Source organism: Protopterus annectens, chromosome 10.part0 (assembly GCF_019279795.1).
Source record: "Protopterus annectens isolate FY-2018-M chromosome 10.part0, PAN1.0, whole genome shotgun sequence".
NCBI lineage: Eukaryota > Metazoa > Chordata > Ceratodontiformes > Protopteridae > Protopterus > Protopterus annectens.
This window is the reverse complement of record NC_056744.1, coordinates 18,287,975-18,300,454: the sequence shown is the minus strand read 5'-3', so window position 1 is coordinate 18,300,454 and position 12,480 is coordinate 18,287,975. Positions and strand designations below refer to the sequence as shown.

The following is a 12,480-nucleotide window of genomic DNA, read 5'->3' as shown; positions in this document are numbered from 1 at the left end:
CTATGACTAGAGTGTTGGGTACGTTGTTATGCCTTATGGGCTGTGGTTGAGTGGCACACTGAGTTTGTGGGCTATGTGTCATTTGGGTTGTGTTGGGGGTGGAGATTGCTTGCGTTAATGCTTTGGATGTCCCTGATGCTTGGGCCGTTTTTTATTGAGAGCCTCCGCGAATGTAGGTGTGCGTTTTGTGTTTCTATGTGTGTGTTTTGGTGGTGTAGGTTTTGAGGGACTATGTGTTGAGTGTGGTGTGGTGCAAGTGTTTACCCTCTCCTCTTGACTGTTTAGTCCGGTCTTGGGTGAAGAGAGCTTTGCTTCCAGTTTGGCTATATAAGTGCATCTCTCACAGGTTGTAGTGTTGGGTGGTAGGAGGAGAGGGTTGTCTCGCTACATGAGGCAATTGCTGCATTGCCTCAAAATGCCCAGATTCATCAGGTAGGAGAAATCACTGGGAGCTGACCCTTAGACATGCCTGGATAAGTGCTTATTTATTAAGTACTAAAAACTGCTTTCCACTAGACAAGTGAGGAAAGTTGAGTGCTGTAGTAATTTGCAGCTTATGTAGTGCTTACAATGAGTTCTGAACAAGTGCTGAGTTCAAATAAACAGATTTGAGTGCTGAAACTAGAAAACTGGCTAGATATAAAAAAAAAAAAACTAAGCTAGAAGGCTTCCCTCCAACACAGAAGGGCTTGGGGGCTCAGAAGCCTACAGTCTATACCACTTAACAGGAAAGGCAGGAAACAAGCTTAATTTTTTTTCTTCTGTTTCCCAGATGCTCTCTTTGTACACAGTAGGAGTGCCTGAAATCAGAATATGATCTCACTGTACTCAGTTGAGTGAGCAAATGAGATGGGCCCAGAAGGAGTATCCAAACCCAAATTTACAAGAGGGGCGGGCAGTTTCAAGGCCACTAAGATTAACACCAAAACAAAAACAGGGAGGGTGGGTGAGACTAACTGAAGAGCAGAGTCAAAACTTCCAGTTCAGTTAATATTCCTGCAACACAGTTAAATCAATTTAAATACTGTATTCTTTGAAAAAAAGTGCAGATAAAGGTACTTAAATTCTCTTATACGTCCAGTTGAATACAGCTAGATCTTAGCCAGCCAAAGCTGAGGTTTTTAAGCAGAAAATATTTCAAACTGTACCACTTAAATAGGCAAGGACATTAAATCAAAGAATGTGGCTACCCCCACACTTGCAATTACTAACAGATAATAAAATTCAGCAAGCACTGACTAAAGAGCAGAGTCAAAACTTCCAGTTCAGTTAATATTCCTGCAACACAGTTAAATCAATTGAAATACTGTATTCTTTGAAAAAAAGTGCAGATAAAGGTACTTAAACTCTCTTATCCATCCAGTTGAATACAGCTAGATCTTAGCCAGCCAAAGCTGAGGTTTTTAAGCAAAAAATATTTCAAACTGTACCACTTAAATAGGCAAGGACAGGAAATCAAAGAATGTGGCTACCCCCACACTTGCAATTACTAACAGATAATAAAATTCAGCAAGCACTGACTTAAGAGCAGAGTCAAAACTTCCAGTTCAGTTAATATTCCTGCAACACAGTTAAATCAATTTAAATACTGTATTCTTTGAAAAAAAGTGCAGATAAAGGTACTTAAATTCTCTTATACGTCCAGTTGAATACAGCTAGATCTTAGCCGGCCAAAGCTGAGGTTTTTAAGCAGAAAATATTTCAAACTGTACCACTTAAATAGGCAAGGACAGGAAATCAAAGAATGTGGCTACCCCCACACTTGCAATTACTAACAGATAATAAAATTCAGCAAGCACTGACTAAATAGCAGAGTCAAAACTTTCAGTTCAGTTAATATTCCTGCAACACAGTTAAATCAATTTAAATACTGTATTCTTTGAAAAAAAGTGCAGATAAAGGTACTTAAATTCTCTTATACTTCCAGTTGAATACAACTAGATTTTAGCCGGCCAAAGCCGAGGTCAGTTTCTTCAGACTTTCATGTCAAAAAGAAAAAAAAATGTAAACATATGTTGTCTCCTTTCTCAGTTACCCTGGACAGGATTCATTTATTAGGCTTGGCTCAGGGTATAGTGCAAGCTGTTGACCCTTCTTTTATGGCTGTTTCTGGTAAAAGAAAAAGGGATTATCAAGACTTAAAACTGCAGGGTATCCACATTTTTGTCCAAATCTAGACTACTTGCTTATCTTTGCACAGTCTTTTCAAGTGTCAGGAATCTCTCTGTTGGGTAAGGGATCTCCTGTACAGGCTTGGATTCCAAGAGAACATTCAGAAAGTCTTTTCTTACGCCTCCTTACAGAATTGTTTCTGTGGGGTGCCTGCTGGGCACTGCTGTGCAAAATGTTTTTTTCCATCGAAAAAATGGATCTAGATTTACATTTATTGCTGGAGTTTTCCACTCATAATTCAGTGTCATTGAGGGAATTCCTCAGGATTTTGGGTCTCATGGCATCTATGATTCTTATGATACCTCTTGCAAGACTTCACATGAGAAAGATACAGTGGCATCTGAAATCTCTGTGGTGCCAGTATCAGCACCCTCTGGCTTTTCAAATTCCAGTGTTGGGATTTAAAAAAAAAAAGAAAGAATAGAGAGAGAGAGAGAGAGAGAGAGAGAGAGAGAGAGGGCTGTTGTGGTGGAGACATTAAATTTCTCAGAATCCAGGTCTCCCATTCTCCCTTCCTGCCTTCCTTGCTCAAAAACAGTCAGTCACAATAGATGGCTCAGACTTTAACCGGGGAGTAGTATTGGGCAAAAAAGTGCGGGGTCTTTGGGACAAAAAACACAGACCAAAGCACACAAACAAAAGAAATTCTAGCTGTTACAAATTCTGTCAACTCTGAATCATGTGGTCCCCTGGACCTCTTCAAGTGTTCACAGGCAACACCACGGTGATGTCTACCACAAATGTTTGTTGACACAAGCTGAGCAGGACCAGGGTAAACCTTTATGAATGGAAATTGAATCAAGATTTGATGCACCTGTGGGAAACACTTCAAGTTTTACCTATCTAAATGATTGGCAGAATTCTGTTCCAGAACTCCATGCAAGAAGGCCTAGAAGACAGATGGCTTTTTCTTTTCCTTGGACAGGAATGTTCATGTATGCCTTTCCACTGATTTCCAGGGTACATCTAAGATTGTAAGGGTTAACCAAAGGTCAGCTTGGTGACTCCCTTCTGGCCATTCTTTTGGAATTGGCCAGGGGCAATTGCCACAAGCTTCCTCTCAGACTGGATTTACCTAAACAAGATCAGGGGTGTTTCATACATTCTGCAACTGCAATTGATTGCTTGGATCATAGTGTTTTAATTCCTTTTAGGAACCTGTTTTCTGAGGATGTGCAGTAGGTATTAATGGAGGCAAGAATGCCTCCAAGTAGAAGATCATATATTAGCAAATAGAAACGGTTTTGTAGTTGTTGCCAGCTAAAGAGCTGGCATCCATTCATGGCTAGCGTTTCTCTAGTTTTACAGCATGTTTGAGTTACTGTCATATGGCCTGTCTTACTCTGAAGGTTCATATGTCGGCCATTTCAGCATGTTTGCCTGTGTATTCCCCTGTTACAATGCAGTCTTGCGTTAAAACGTTTATGAAAAGGTTTCTTAATAAGAGGCCCCTCAGAAAACCAGCACCTCCTCCTCGGGACCCATTTGAACCAGCTCATCAGGCTGACTTTTGAGGTACTTAATATGTAAAACAGTGTTACTTATTGCTCTGACCACTGCAAGAAGAGTATGAGTTGCAAGCTGTTATGGTGGGTCAACCTTATCTCATTTTTCACAGCATTTCCTTGAGAACTTATCTTCCTTTCATACTTAAAGTGGTATCCATGTTTACATTATCTAGTCTATCCATCCCACTGTCTTCTTTCCAGAACCTAAAAATTAGGCATAAACGGATATTCCACGCACAAAGACACCTCTGGCACTGTCTTGACAGGACAAAATCTTTTAGAACTTCTGATCAGTTGTTCATTTCTTCTGAAGGTTAAAAGTGGGGGGGGGGGGGCAATCTGTGTTAAAGCAAAATACTTCCATGTGGTTGTCTTTGGATATTAACTTTTGTTATTTCCACCACCACAAGACTATTCCAGACTGGGCCAAGACTCGCTGTAGTATGGCTTTTTAGAAAGGGTTGTATTCTAGGAATATTCTAGAAGTAGAAACTTCATCCTCTGCATATTTTTGAAAGTACTATAAATTGGATTATTTCTCTTGGTCCTAGGACTGGCTATGCTAAGACCATACACCAGGGGCTACTGGACATTTCTCCTTCCTCCAAGTTCATTTAAGCTATGGTAATTTATTCGTGTACCTTAGGCTACTGCAACAGTGAATGTAGTGATGAACATAGTACAGTTATGTAAGTAAATTTACCATAACAGTAGGTGTTCAAATGATCACTTTTTCAGTAGCCCCTCACTCCTTCCCTCCCCCTTATTTACTTAGTAGCCCCTCACTCCTTCCCTCTCCCTTACTTAGTCTTTTTTTGGCAGGGTGTGGGCATGTATTTTTTTTCTTTTCCTAGCTGTAGATTTGCTCTGTCTGTTGGCATGAAAACTCTGAAGGGCTTGGTGCCCAAGTCTGCCTTTTAGTCAGCTCTGCTCAAGCTAACTGTTTGAGAGGATGGAAGGTGCACTGAAGCTTTGGAAGCTCACTGGCTGATGTTCTTCGTGTTTCACTGTTGCAGTCATCATATTTGGGTTATCTGCTTGCAGTAGCCCTCAGTCATCCTGATTAACAAAGTCTTGGGTCCTGCGTCGGTTGCTGTCTCATTTTCCACAATGTCAGGTAGTCAGGGGTATAAAGCATGCAGCCAATGCCATTTTATCAGTCTTTCTTGCCGTGCGGTGCCCGAAGCAGAAGCAGTTTGCAAGTGCCGGTCGGTCGTCTACTGAAATTTTCGTTTTCGAGTTTCAGAACCAAAGTCTTCAACTAAAGCTAAGTACCCTAGTTGGGGAAACTTTTTCTTGCTCTTAACTGATGTCAGTAAAAGTCAATAATTGTATTTCTTGTGGAAAGCAAATACCTCATAAAGATTTTCATTCGTACTGTATTCCTTGCCTAGGCCCTGACCACGACGTACCTCGCTGTCGGTTTTGTGCCTTATTTAAACAACAAACTATTCGTCGTCAGTATATTTACGCTTCTAAATATTTCGGTACACGGTTCAATTATCCAGATATGGCTTTGGTAAGCCACCTGACTACCGACATTCCGAAAAAACGCAAAGATAAAGACAGAGACAGGCCGCCTAGGTCCAAAGCTGCCGCCGATGCTTCTCCTAAGCTAGTTGCCAGTTCGCTGGTACTCAGTGATGTGCTTTCGGAGCCCCTGATACCCGCAACTTCAGATTCGCAGGCCTCTACTGAGACCCATTCAGAGTCCGGTATACCTTGAGATGCTTCAACTGTGGAACCTGCGGATGTCTGTACCTTGGATGGGTCTGGTGCCGATGTGCAGGCACAGGCTTCTGAAGGTGTATTCAGGCCTACTGATTTGCATATTAAACCGATGCTGTCTTCGTCGTCTTCAAGGCCTAAAACTCTATCCATGCCTAGAAAACTGATGCCCAGACCTCATGGTCAGGCCTCTATGCCTAAAAAACAAATGATAAGAATGGCTGAAGACCTTATTACTTTAATCAGGGGAAGTCAACATTCCCTCTCTGAGACCTAGGACTGAATTTGGCTATGATTCTTCTGATCAGGATTCTGAAATTTCTGTTTCTTCTGATGTCCAGGATTTACCATAGTCTGCCTATTAGGATTCTGATGCAGATGACTCAATTCCCTCTGCTTCCCCTCCAGAGGATTTCTCTTTTGGTGAAACCTTGCATACACTTAGGGAGCATCTCCACTGGGAAAGCCAGGATTACTCTGATTCTAAAGAGAGGCTTGGGGATTTCTTACTCCTGCCCCAACACAGGCCTTTAGCTATCCCCCCCTGTATTGGACATTGTTGATGATGCCTTTACAGAGTCTAGCTTGGCCCCTGACTCCTTACCTCCTGCTCCCAGAAAACCAGATAGATATTACAGGGTTCTTGACTCTCACAAGTTCCTTTTTAAAAATCCTACTGTGGATCCTCAGACCATTTCACAGGGACCCAAGGGCATAAAGGCTACAACTGCCAAAAATCCTACCCCCTCTGATAGAGATTCCAGGGCGCTGGATAGATGGGGTAAGAAGATGTACACTTCTGCAACCTTGGCCATTAGGGTCATAAATTGCCAGTTTCATATGTTAAAGTATCTGCAGCACATTATTGGATTACTTATACAGAAAATGATGTTGATTCCTGACTGTGTTGAAAATAAGGATTTACAGGATTTAATGCATTTTACTGAACAAGTTGGAAAACATACTTTGCAACGTGGTTTTGATTCACTAGAGGCATCTTGCAGGGCTGCTGTTACTGGGTCTGTACTTAGTAGGCATGCTTGGCTTAAGGAGCAATCTTTGCCAGATCATGTTAAAGCTAAATTGTTGAATGCTCCCTTAAACCAGGACCACCTGTTTGGCAACAAAGCAGAAGTACTTAAAAAGATGGAGGAAAAAGCTAAATGTATGCAAACTGTTAAAGATTTCCTGCAAGTGCAGCCTCCAAGATTTAGTAGGCATTGGCCCTCTTAAGAATTGGTCCTTTTCTGCCTCTTCCAGGCCTTCAGTCCAAACCCAGACCCAGCAGAACACTCAGGCTTCAGTCTCAAGGTATGCACAGGACTAAGCAGTGGGGGGCTCCCACTTTCAAAGCAGGGAGTAGTAAGACTCCCCCTTATGGTAAACTGTCTCAATGATTTAACTTTAAAACTTCCAAGCCCTTCTCAACTGACTGCTCCTTTAGGGAGAAAGATTGCTCTGCAGGCAAAAAACTGGGAACTCATTACCCAGGACAAATGGGTTTTAAATGTAGTTTCCCAAGGATACAGATTCCACTTCCACACTTTACCAACCCCAAACGGTTGGCCAGTTATATCCCTAAATCAGTGGGAAGAGGGTGAAAAGCAAGTTCTCTCTCTAAGTATAAGGGGTATTCAAACTGCCCCAGAAGAGGAAAGGGGACAAGGTTTCTACTCAAGACTTTTTCTGGTGCCCAGGAAAGACAACTCCTGGCGTCCTATCCTGGATCTCTCTATCCTAAACACTTTTTTGGTGATCCCAAAATTCAGGATGCTAACTATTCACCAGTTGCTTCCTATGCTAGGCAAGGATGCCTGGTTGGCAACACTGGATTTAAAGGAAGCCTACCTGCACATCCTAATCAGGGAATCTTGCAAAAGATACCAATGCTTCAAAGCAGGCTTCATGCACTATCAGTTCTCTGCACTGCCCTTTGGCTTATCTACTGCACCCAGGGTATTCACAAAGTGCCTAGCTCCAGTCTTTGCATTTTGCAGGCAAATAAATATTCAAATATACCCATACATGGACGATTCAGGCAGAAAGCCAGGGCATACTATTGAATCATTTGGCATTTGTACAAAAAGTGCTAACTTCTCTGGGGTACACCATAAACGAAAATAAATCACATCTGGTACCCTGCCAACAAATCGTATTCCTGGGAGCAAGCTTGAACACAACTTCCCAGATGGCTTCCCTCAAGCCAGAGAAACAAGTTCATTTGACAGCTTACTTCAAACTTATGGCCACAAAGACCCTGCTTATCTGCAAGACAAATATTGCAAGCCTTGGGGTTCATGGCCTTCTGCATTTTTCTAATTCCATATGCAAGACTGCATATGAGGAAACTACAATGGTATCTAAAAAGCCTGTGGTGTCAGCATTCTCAGGATCTAGAATCAATGATTCCTATCATACCTTGTCTACAGATAGAGTTCCCTTGGTGGGCAGAGGCCTGCCACCACAAGGGACTGCCATCCACTCTACCCACTGCCACCCAAACCTTAACAGACGCATCAGACTATGCATGGGGGGGGGGGGGCTCACTTAGCAGGGCAGTGCATTCAGGGCAAATGGAACCCAAGTCAAATGCACCTGCATATCAATCAAAAAGAAATGTTAGCTGTACAGTATGCTCTGACAGCTTTCAAAGATCACATTCTTCCAGGACAATTATTGGTAAAGATGGACAACACCACTGTTATGTGGTACATAAACAAGCAGGGGGGAACCCACTCATACCCTCTCTGCAGGCTAGCTATGGCTCTGTGGAACATAGCCTTGAGCTACCAAGTACACCCACAGCCTCAATTCCTGCTAGAAAAGATAAATATACTGGCAGAAGACCTAAAGAGAAATCTCATGAACCCACACGAGTGGAAAGTGCACCTACAGGCTAATTTCTTGCCAGGAAAGCTAAATACACTGGCAGATGACCTAAGCAGAAATCTCATGGACCCACATGAGTGGAAACTGCAACCAAAGATATTCAACATGTTGAGAAACAAATGGGTGAGCCCAGATAGACCTGTTTGCCTCCTCCCAGAACTATCAATTGGACAAAATTTGCACAAGGACTCCCCACAAACAAGCTTGGAAAGTGGATGCCTTGTCCTTCACCTGGAAAAAACTATCAGTTTATGCCTTTCCCCCTCTGCCCCTCCTCTCCAAGGTACTACTAAAGATCAAACAGGACAAACCAAGGACAATACTGATTGCACCAGACTGGCCACACCAACACTAGTACCCCCTCTTGCGCAGTGTGTCACTGCTGGCACCATGGCACCTGCCTCAGACCCCTGCTCTGCTGTCTCAGCAGGAGGGCCAGATTATGCACCCACAGCTTCAAACCCTGAACATGGCAGCTTGGCTAATTACTTGATCTCACCATTCCCATCCCTCAGTAAGCAAGTGATGGATGTCATTCTGGAGGCAAGGAGGCCTATTACTAGAAAATCCTATGCTGAAAAATGGAAAATATTCTGTTCCTGGAGCCAGACTCATGGGATGGGCACAGCAGTGCCCAATTTACCTCAGATTCTTCAATACTTAACAGAGATGCTTCATCAAAATTCATGCCTCAGCCATTTCAGCTCATTACAATACAGAACCACCCCTCTTCTCTCATCCACTGTTGAAGCAATTCCTCAGAGGGGCCAAAAAACTTGAGTCCACCCAGGAGAGCCCCTACTCCAGCCTGGGACCTTAACTTTGTATTGGAAAAGCTCACTCTACCTCCCTTCAACCCAGCTGCAAGTGCAGAGTTGAAATTCCTTTCTTGGAAAACAGCTTTCCTTCTAGCCATCACTTCAGCAAGAAGGGTGTCTGAATTACAGGCCCTCATGGCTGTGGAGCCTTTCATCATCTTTCATGTGGACAGGGTGTCCCTCAGGACCAATCCCTCCTTCATGCCCAAGGTGGTATCCAGTGTGGCCCTTAATCAGTCCATTCATTTGCCAACTTTCTTTTATAATCCACAGAACAAAGGGGAATGAATACTGCACCCCTTGGACGTGCACAGACAACTTAGATTTTACTTGGACAGGGCTAAACCTCTCAGGAAATCTGAACAGCTGCTGGTTGCATTTGCTGCAGGGGCAGAGGGGAAAGCTATTTCAAAGCAAACCATTTCTGAGTGGATTGGCCATTGCATTCATTTCTGCTATAAGCACCATTGAAAACCTACCTCACAGGGGATAAGACCACATTCAACCAGGGCTGCATCTACCTGTACAGCCTTTCTCAGAGGTGTCCCAACCAGAGACATCCTAGAAGCTACTACCTGGAGTTCTGTACTTATCTTCACCAAGCATTACTACTTGCCAATTTTTTCTAAATCCAGAGCTGGCTTTGCCACTGCAGTCCTGCAGGGCCTTATAGCTCTGGTCCTAATGCTATCTAATTGCCTCCTCCCATCCTTAGCTTTCGGAATCTATCCAAATGTGATAACTGCAACAGTGAAACATGAAGAACATAGTAAAGTTGTGTACACTTAACATAAATGTAGGTGTTCAAGTGTATTCACTGTTGCAGTCCTGTTTACCCTCCTTCCAGCCCCCTGACTTCTATTGTCTATACCTCTATTCTTGTTTACTATGCTTAAAGCTTTCTGGTGTATTTGCTTTTTGTTGGAGGTGTAACCTTGTATGTAATTGCTTCCCGTTATGGGGGCACCTGACATCTGGGGCAGGAAAAAGTGATAAAATGGCGTTGGCTGCATGCTTTATACCCCTGACTACCTGACGTCATAAAAGATGAGACCGCAACCGATGCAGGACCCAAGACTTTGTTACTCAGGCCGACTGAGGGTTACTGTAAGCAGGTAACCCAAATGTGATGACTGCAACAGTGAATACACTCGAACATCTACATTTATGGTAAGTGTACACAACTGTACTTTATGTCCTGTGCAGGATATAACCCACATCTACTGTTGTGGTAAGTTTACTTGTATAACTGTACTTTACTGTACATGTACACATCTAACCAGAAGTCATCTGTGGGTATTAAAGGGTGGATAACTACAGAGGCCTGATGCTTATTAATATATTCATTTAAAATTGAGGATTTTCATTTTACTGAAACTGTTTTCTTGTAGGATTTTACCTGATTTCACCATCAGAGTTTGAGAGATTCTCTTTGTCAGCAAAATGGGTAGTAGAGCCACAGTGTGTGGCTGAAGTACCAGAAGGAAATCGTAATAGCCGTCCCCGACAGATCAAAGGGATGAACAGGACTGCACTTAAATCCAGGTGAGATATGAAGATTTTTTGCTGTGAAAAGATGTGGGCTCAATGGAAGAAAAGTAGTCATCTTTGTAGTGGTATTAATATTTGATTAGTACAGATGGGTGTTAGCTGGATAGCCATATTTTTTTCCTGCAACATTCACTGCATGGAATGAAGCTAATATTTCTGTTTAAATGAGGGACTAGAGCAGAAAACTAGTATTTTTTTCTTATTTTGATGACCAGGTGCAGTGGCTATAAAAAGTGTACACACCCCTGTTAAAATGCCAGGTTTTTGTGATAAATAAAAAAAATGAGACCATAATAAATAATTTCAAAACTTTTCCTACCTTTAATGTGGCCTATAACCTGTACAATTCAATTGAAAAACAAACCTGTTAGGAGGAAAAAATATATAAAAAATAAAAAATGTACAATAAGCTGGTTGCATAAGTGTGCACACCCTTAAACTAATACTTTGTTGAAGCACCTTTTGGTTTAATTACAGCATTCAGTCTTCTTGGGTAGGAGTCTGTCAGCATGGCACATATTGACTTGGCAATATTTACCCACTCTTCCTTGCAAAAGCATTCCAAATCTGTCAGATTGTAAGGGCATCTGTTGTGCGCAGCCCTCTTCATGTCACCCCACAGATTTTTTTATTGGATTTAGGAATGAGCTCTTGCTGGGCCATTCCAACACTTTAATTTTCTTCTGGTGTAGCCATTCTTTTGTTGATGCGGATGTATGCTTGGGGTCATTGTCATGTTGACAGGAGAAATTCCTCTTCATCTTCAGCTTTCTAGCAGACGCCTGAAGGTTTTGGGCCCAAAGAGATTGGTATTTGGAACTGTTCATAATTCCCTCCACTTTGACTAAAGCCCCAGTTGCAGCTGAAGAAAAGCAGCCCCAAAGCATGATACTGCCACCACCGTGCTTCACTGTGGGGATGGTGTTCTTTTGGTGATGCAAAGTGTTTTTTTGTGCCAAACGTACCTTTTGTTATTGTGGCCAAAAAGTTCAACCTTGGTCTCCTCAGACCATAATACAATGTTAAGTTGTCAATCTCGCCTTCATTCTTGCTGGATGGGTTCGGAGCCGATCCTCGGCTCTGACTCTGCACTTGCTAAGCTCGAGAGCTAATTTTACCAGCTCGAGGCAACCCTATATCCCATGATGCAAGGCGGAGACTACCCAGATCTCGTTTGCCACTTCGCTAACAAGGTACCTCTTTTACCAGCTCTAGGTAAGTTTTTCTTATAATAAGACTTTTAGTCTCATCCCTTTTATTTTTCATAACCTTAGTAGTTTTGTGAACTGTAACGTTTATTTTAACCCTATTCCCGTTAGTGTTCCCTTTTTTTCGGGTTATTTATCCCCTTCCGTAGGTTAGGCCTTAGGCCTTTCCCTTTCCTAAAATTTTTCCTGTCAGGGATTTTTGTGTCTGTCTGAGTGTTGTATCCCTGTTAAGTTTAGATTTTTGGATTGGGTGTTATTTGTGTGTGTGTGTTTGTGTTTTTTCCTGTCAACTTGTGTTCCCTCGACACAGCTATGTCGAAGGACACAAAGGTCTCAGGCTTCAAGAAGTGTGACTCGTGCTGTCAGAAGATGTCTCTGACAGACGGTCACACTTCTTGTGTTTACTGCCTGGGACCTCTGCACCTGCAGGACTCTTGTGCTATCTGTCATGCCTTCAGCCCAAGAGTCCTGCAGGAGCGCAGAAATAAGTTAATATTGAGGGGCTTATTAAAGCCTGAGAGCTCCCCGACTAAGTCGGCTCCGGGGAAGCCCTCGAAACCTGTTAAGCCTTCGGCTGCAAGTCCCAAGCCGTCGGCTACTGGTTCA

The 12,480-nt window shown here is 42.7% G+C and overlaps 1 protein-coding gene across 7 annotated transcripts in view; it reads left to right on the top strand.

The window, feature by feature from the left end:
- LLGL2 (LLGL scribble cell polarity complex component 2) overlaps nt 1–12,480 on the top strand; it is a 2,451,001-nt gene that overhangs the window by 2,197,709 nt on the left and 240,812 nt on the right. For all 7 annotated transcript variants that reach the window (XM_044084955.1, XM_044084956.1, XM_044084957.1 and 4 more), the window contains exon 21: nt 10,507–10,660. In XM_044084955.1, the coding sequence (XP_043940890.1) occupies nt 10,507–10,660 (154 nt within the window). The remainder of the gene's footprint in view (nt 1–10,506; nt 10,661–12,480) is intronic.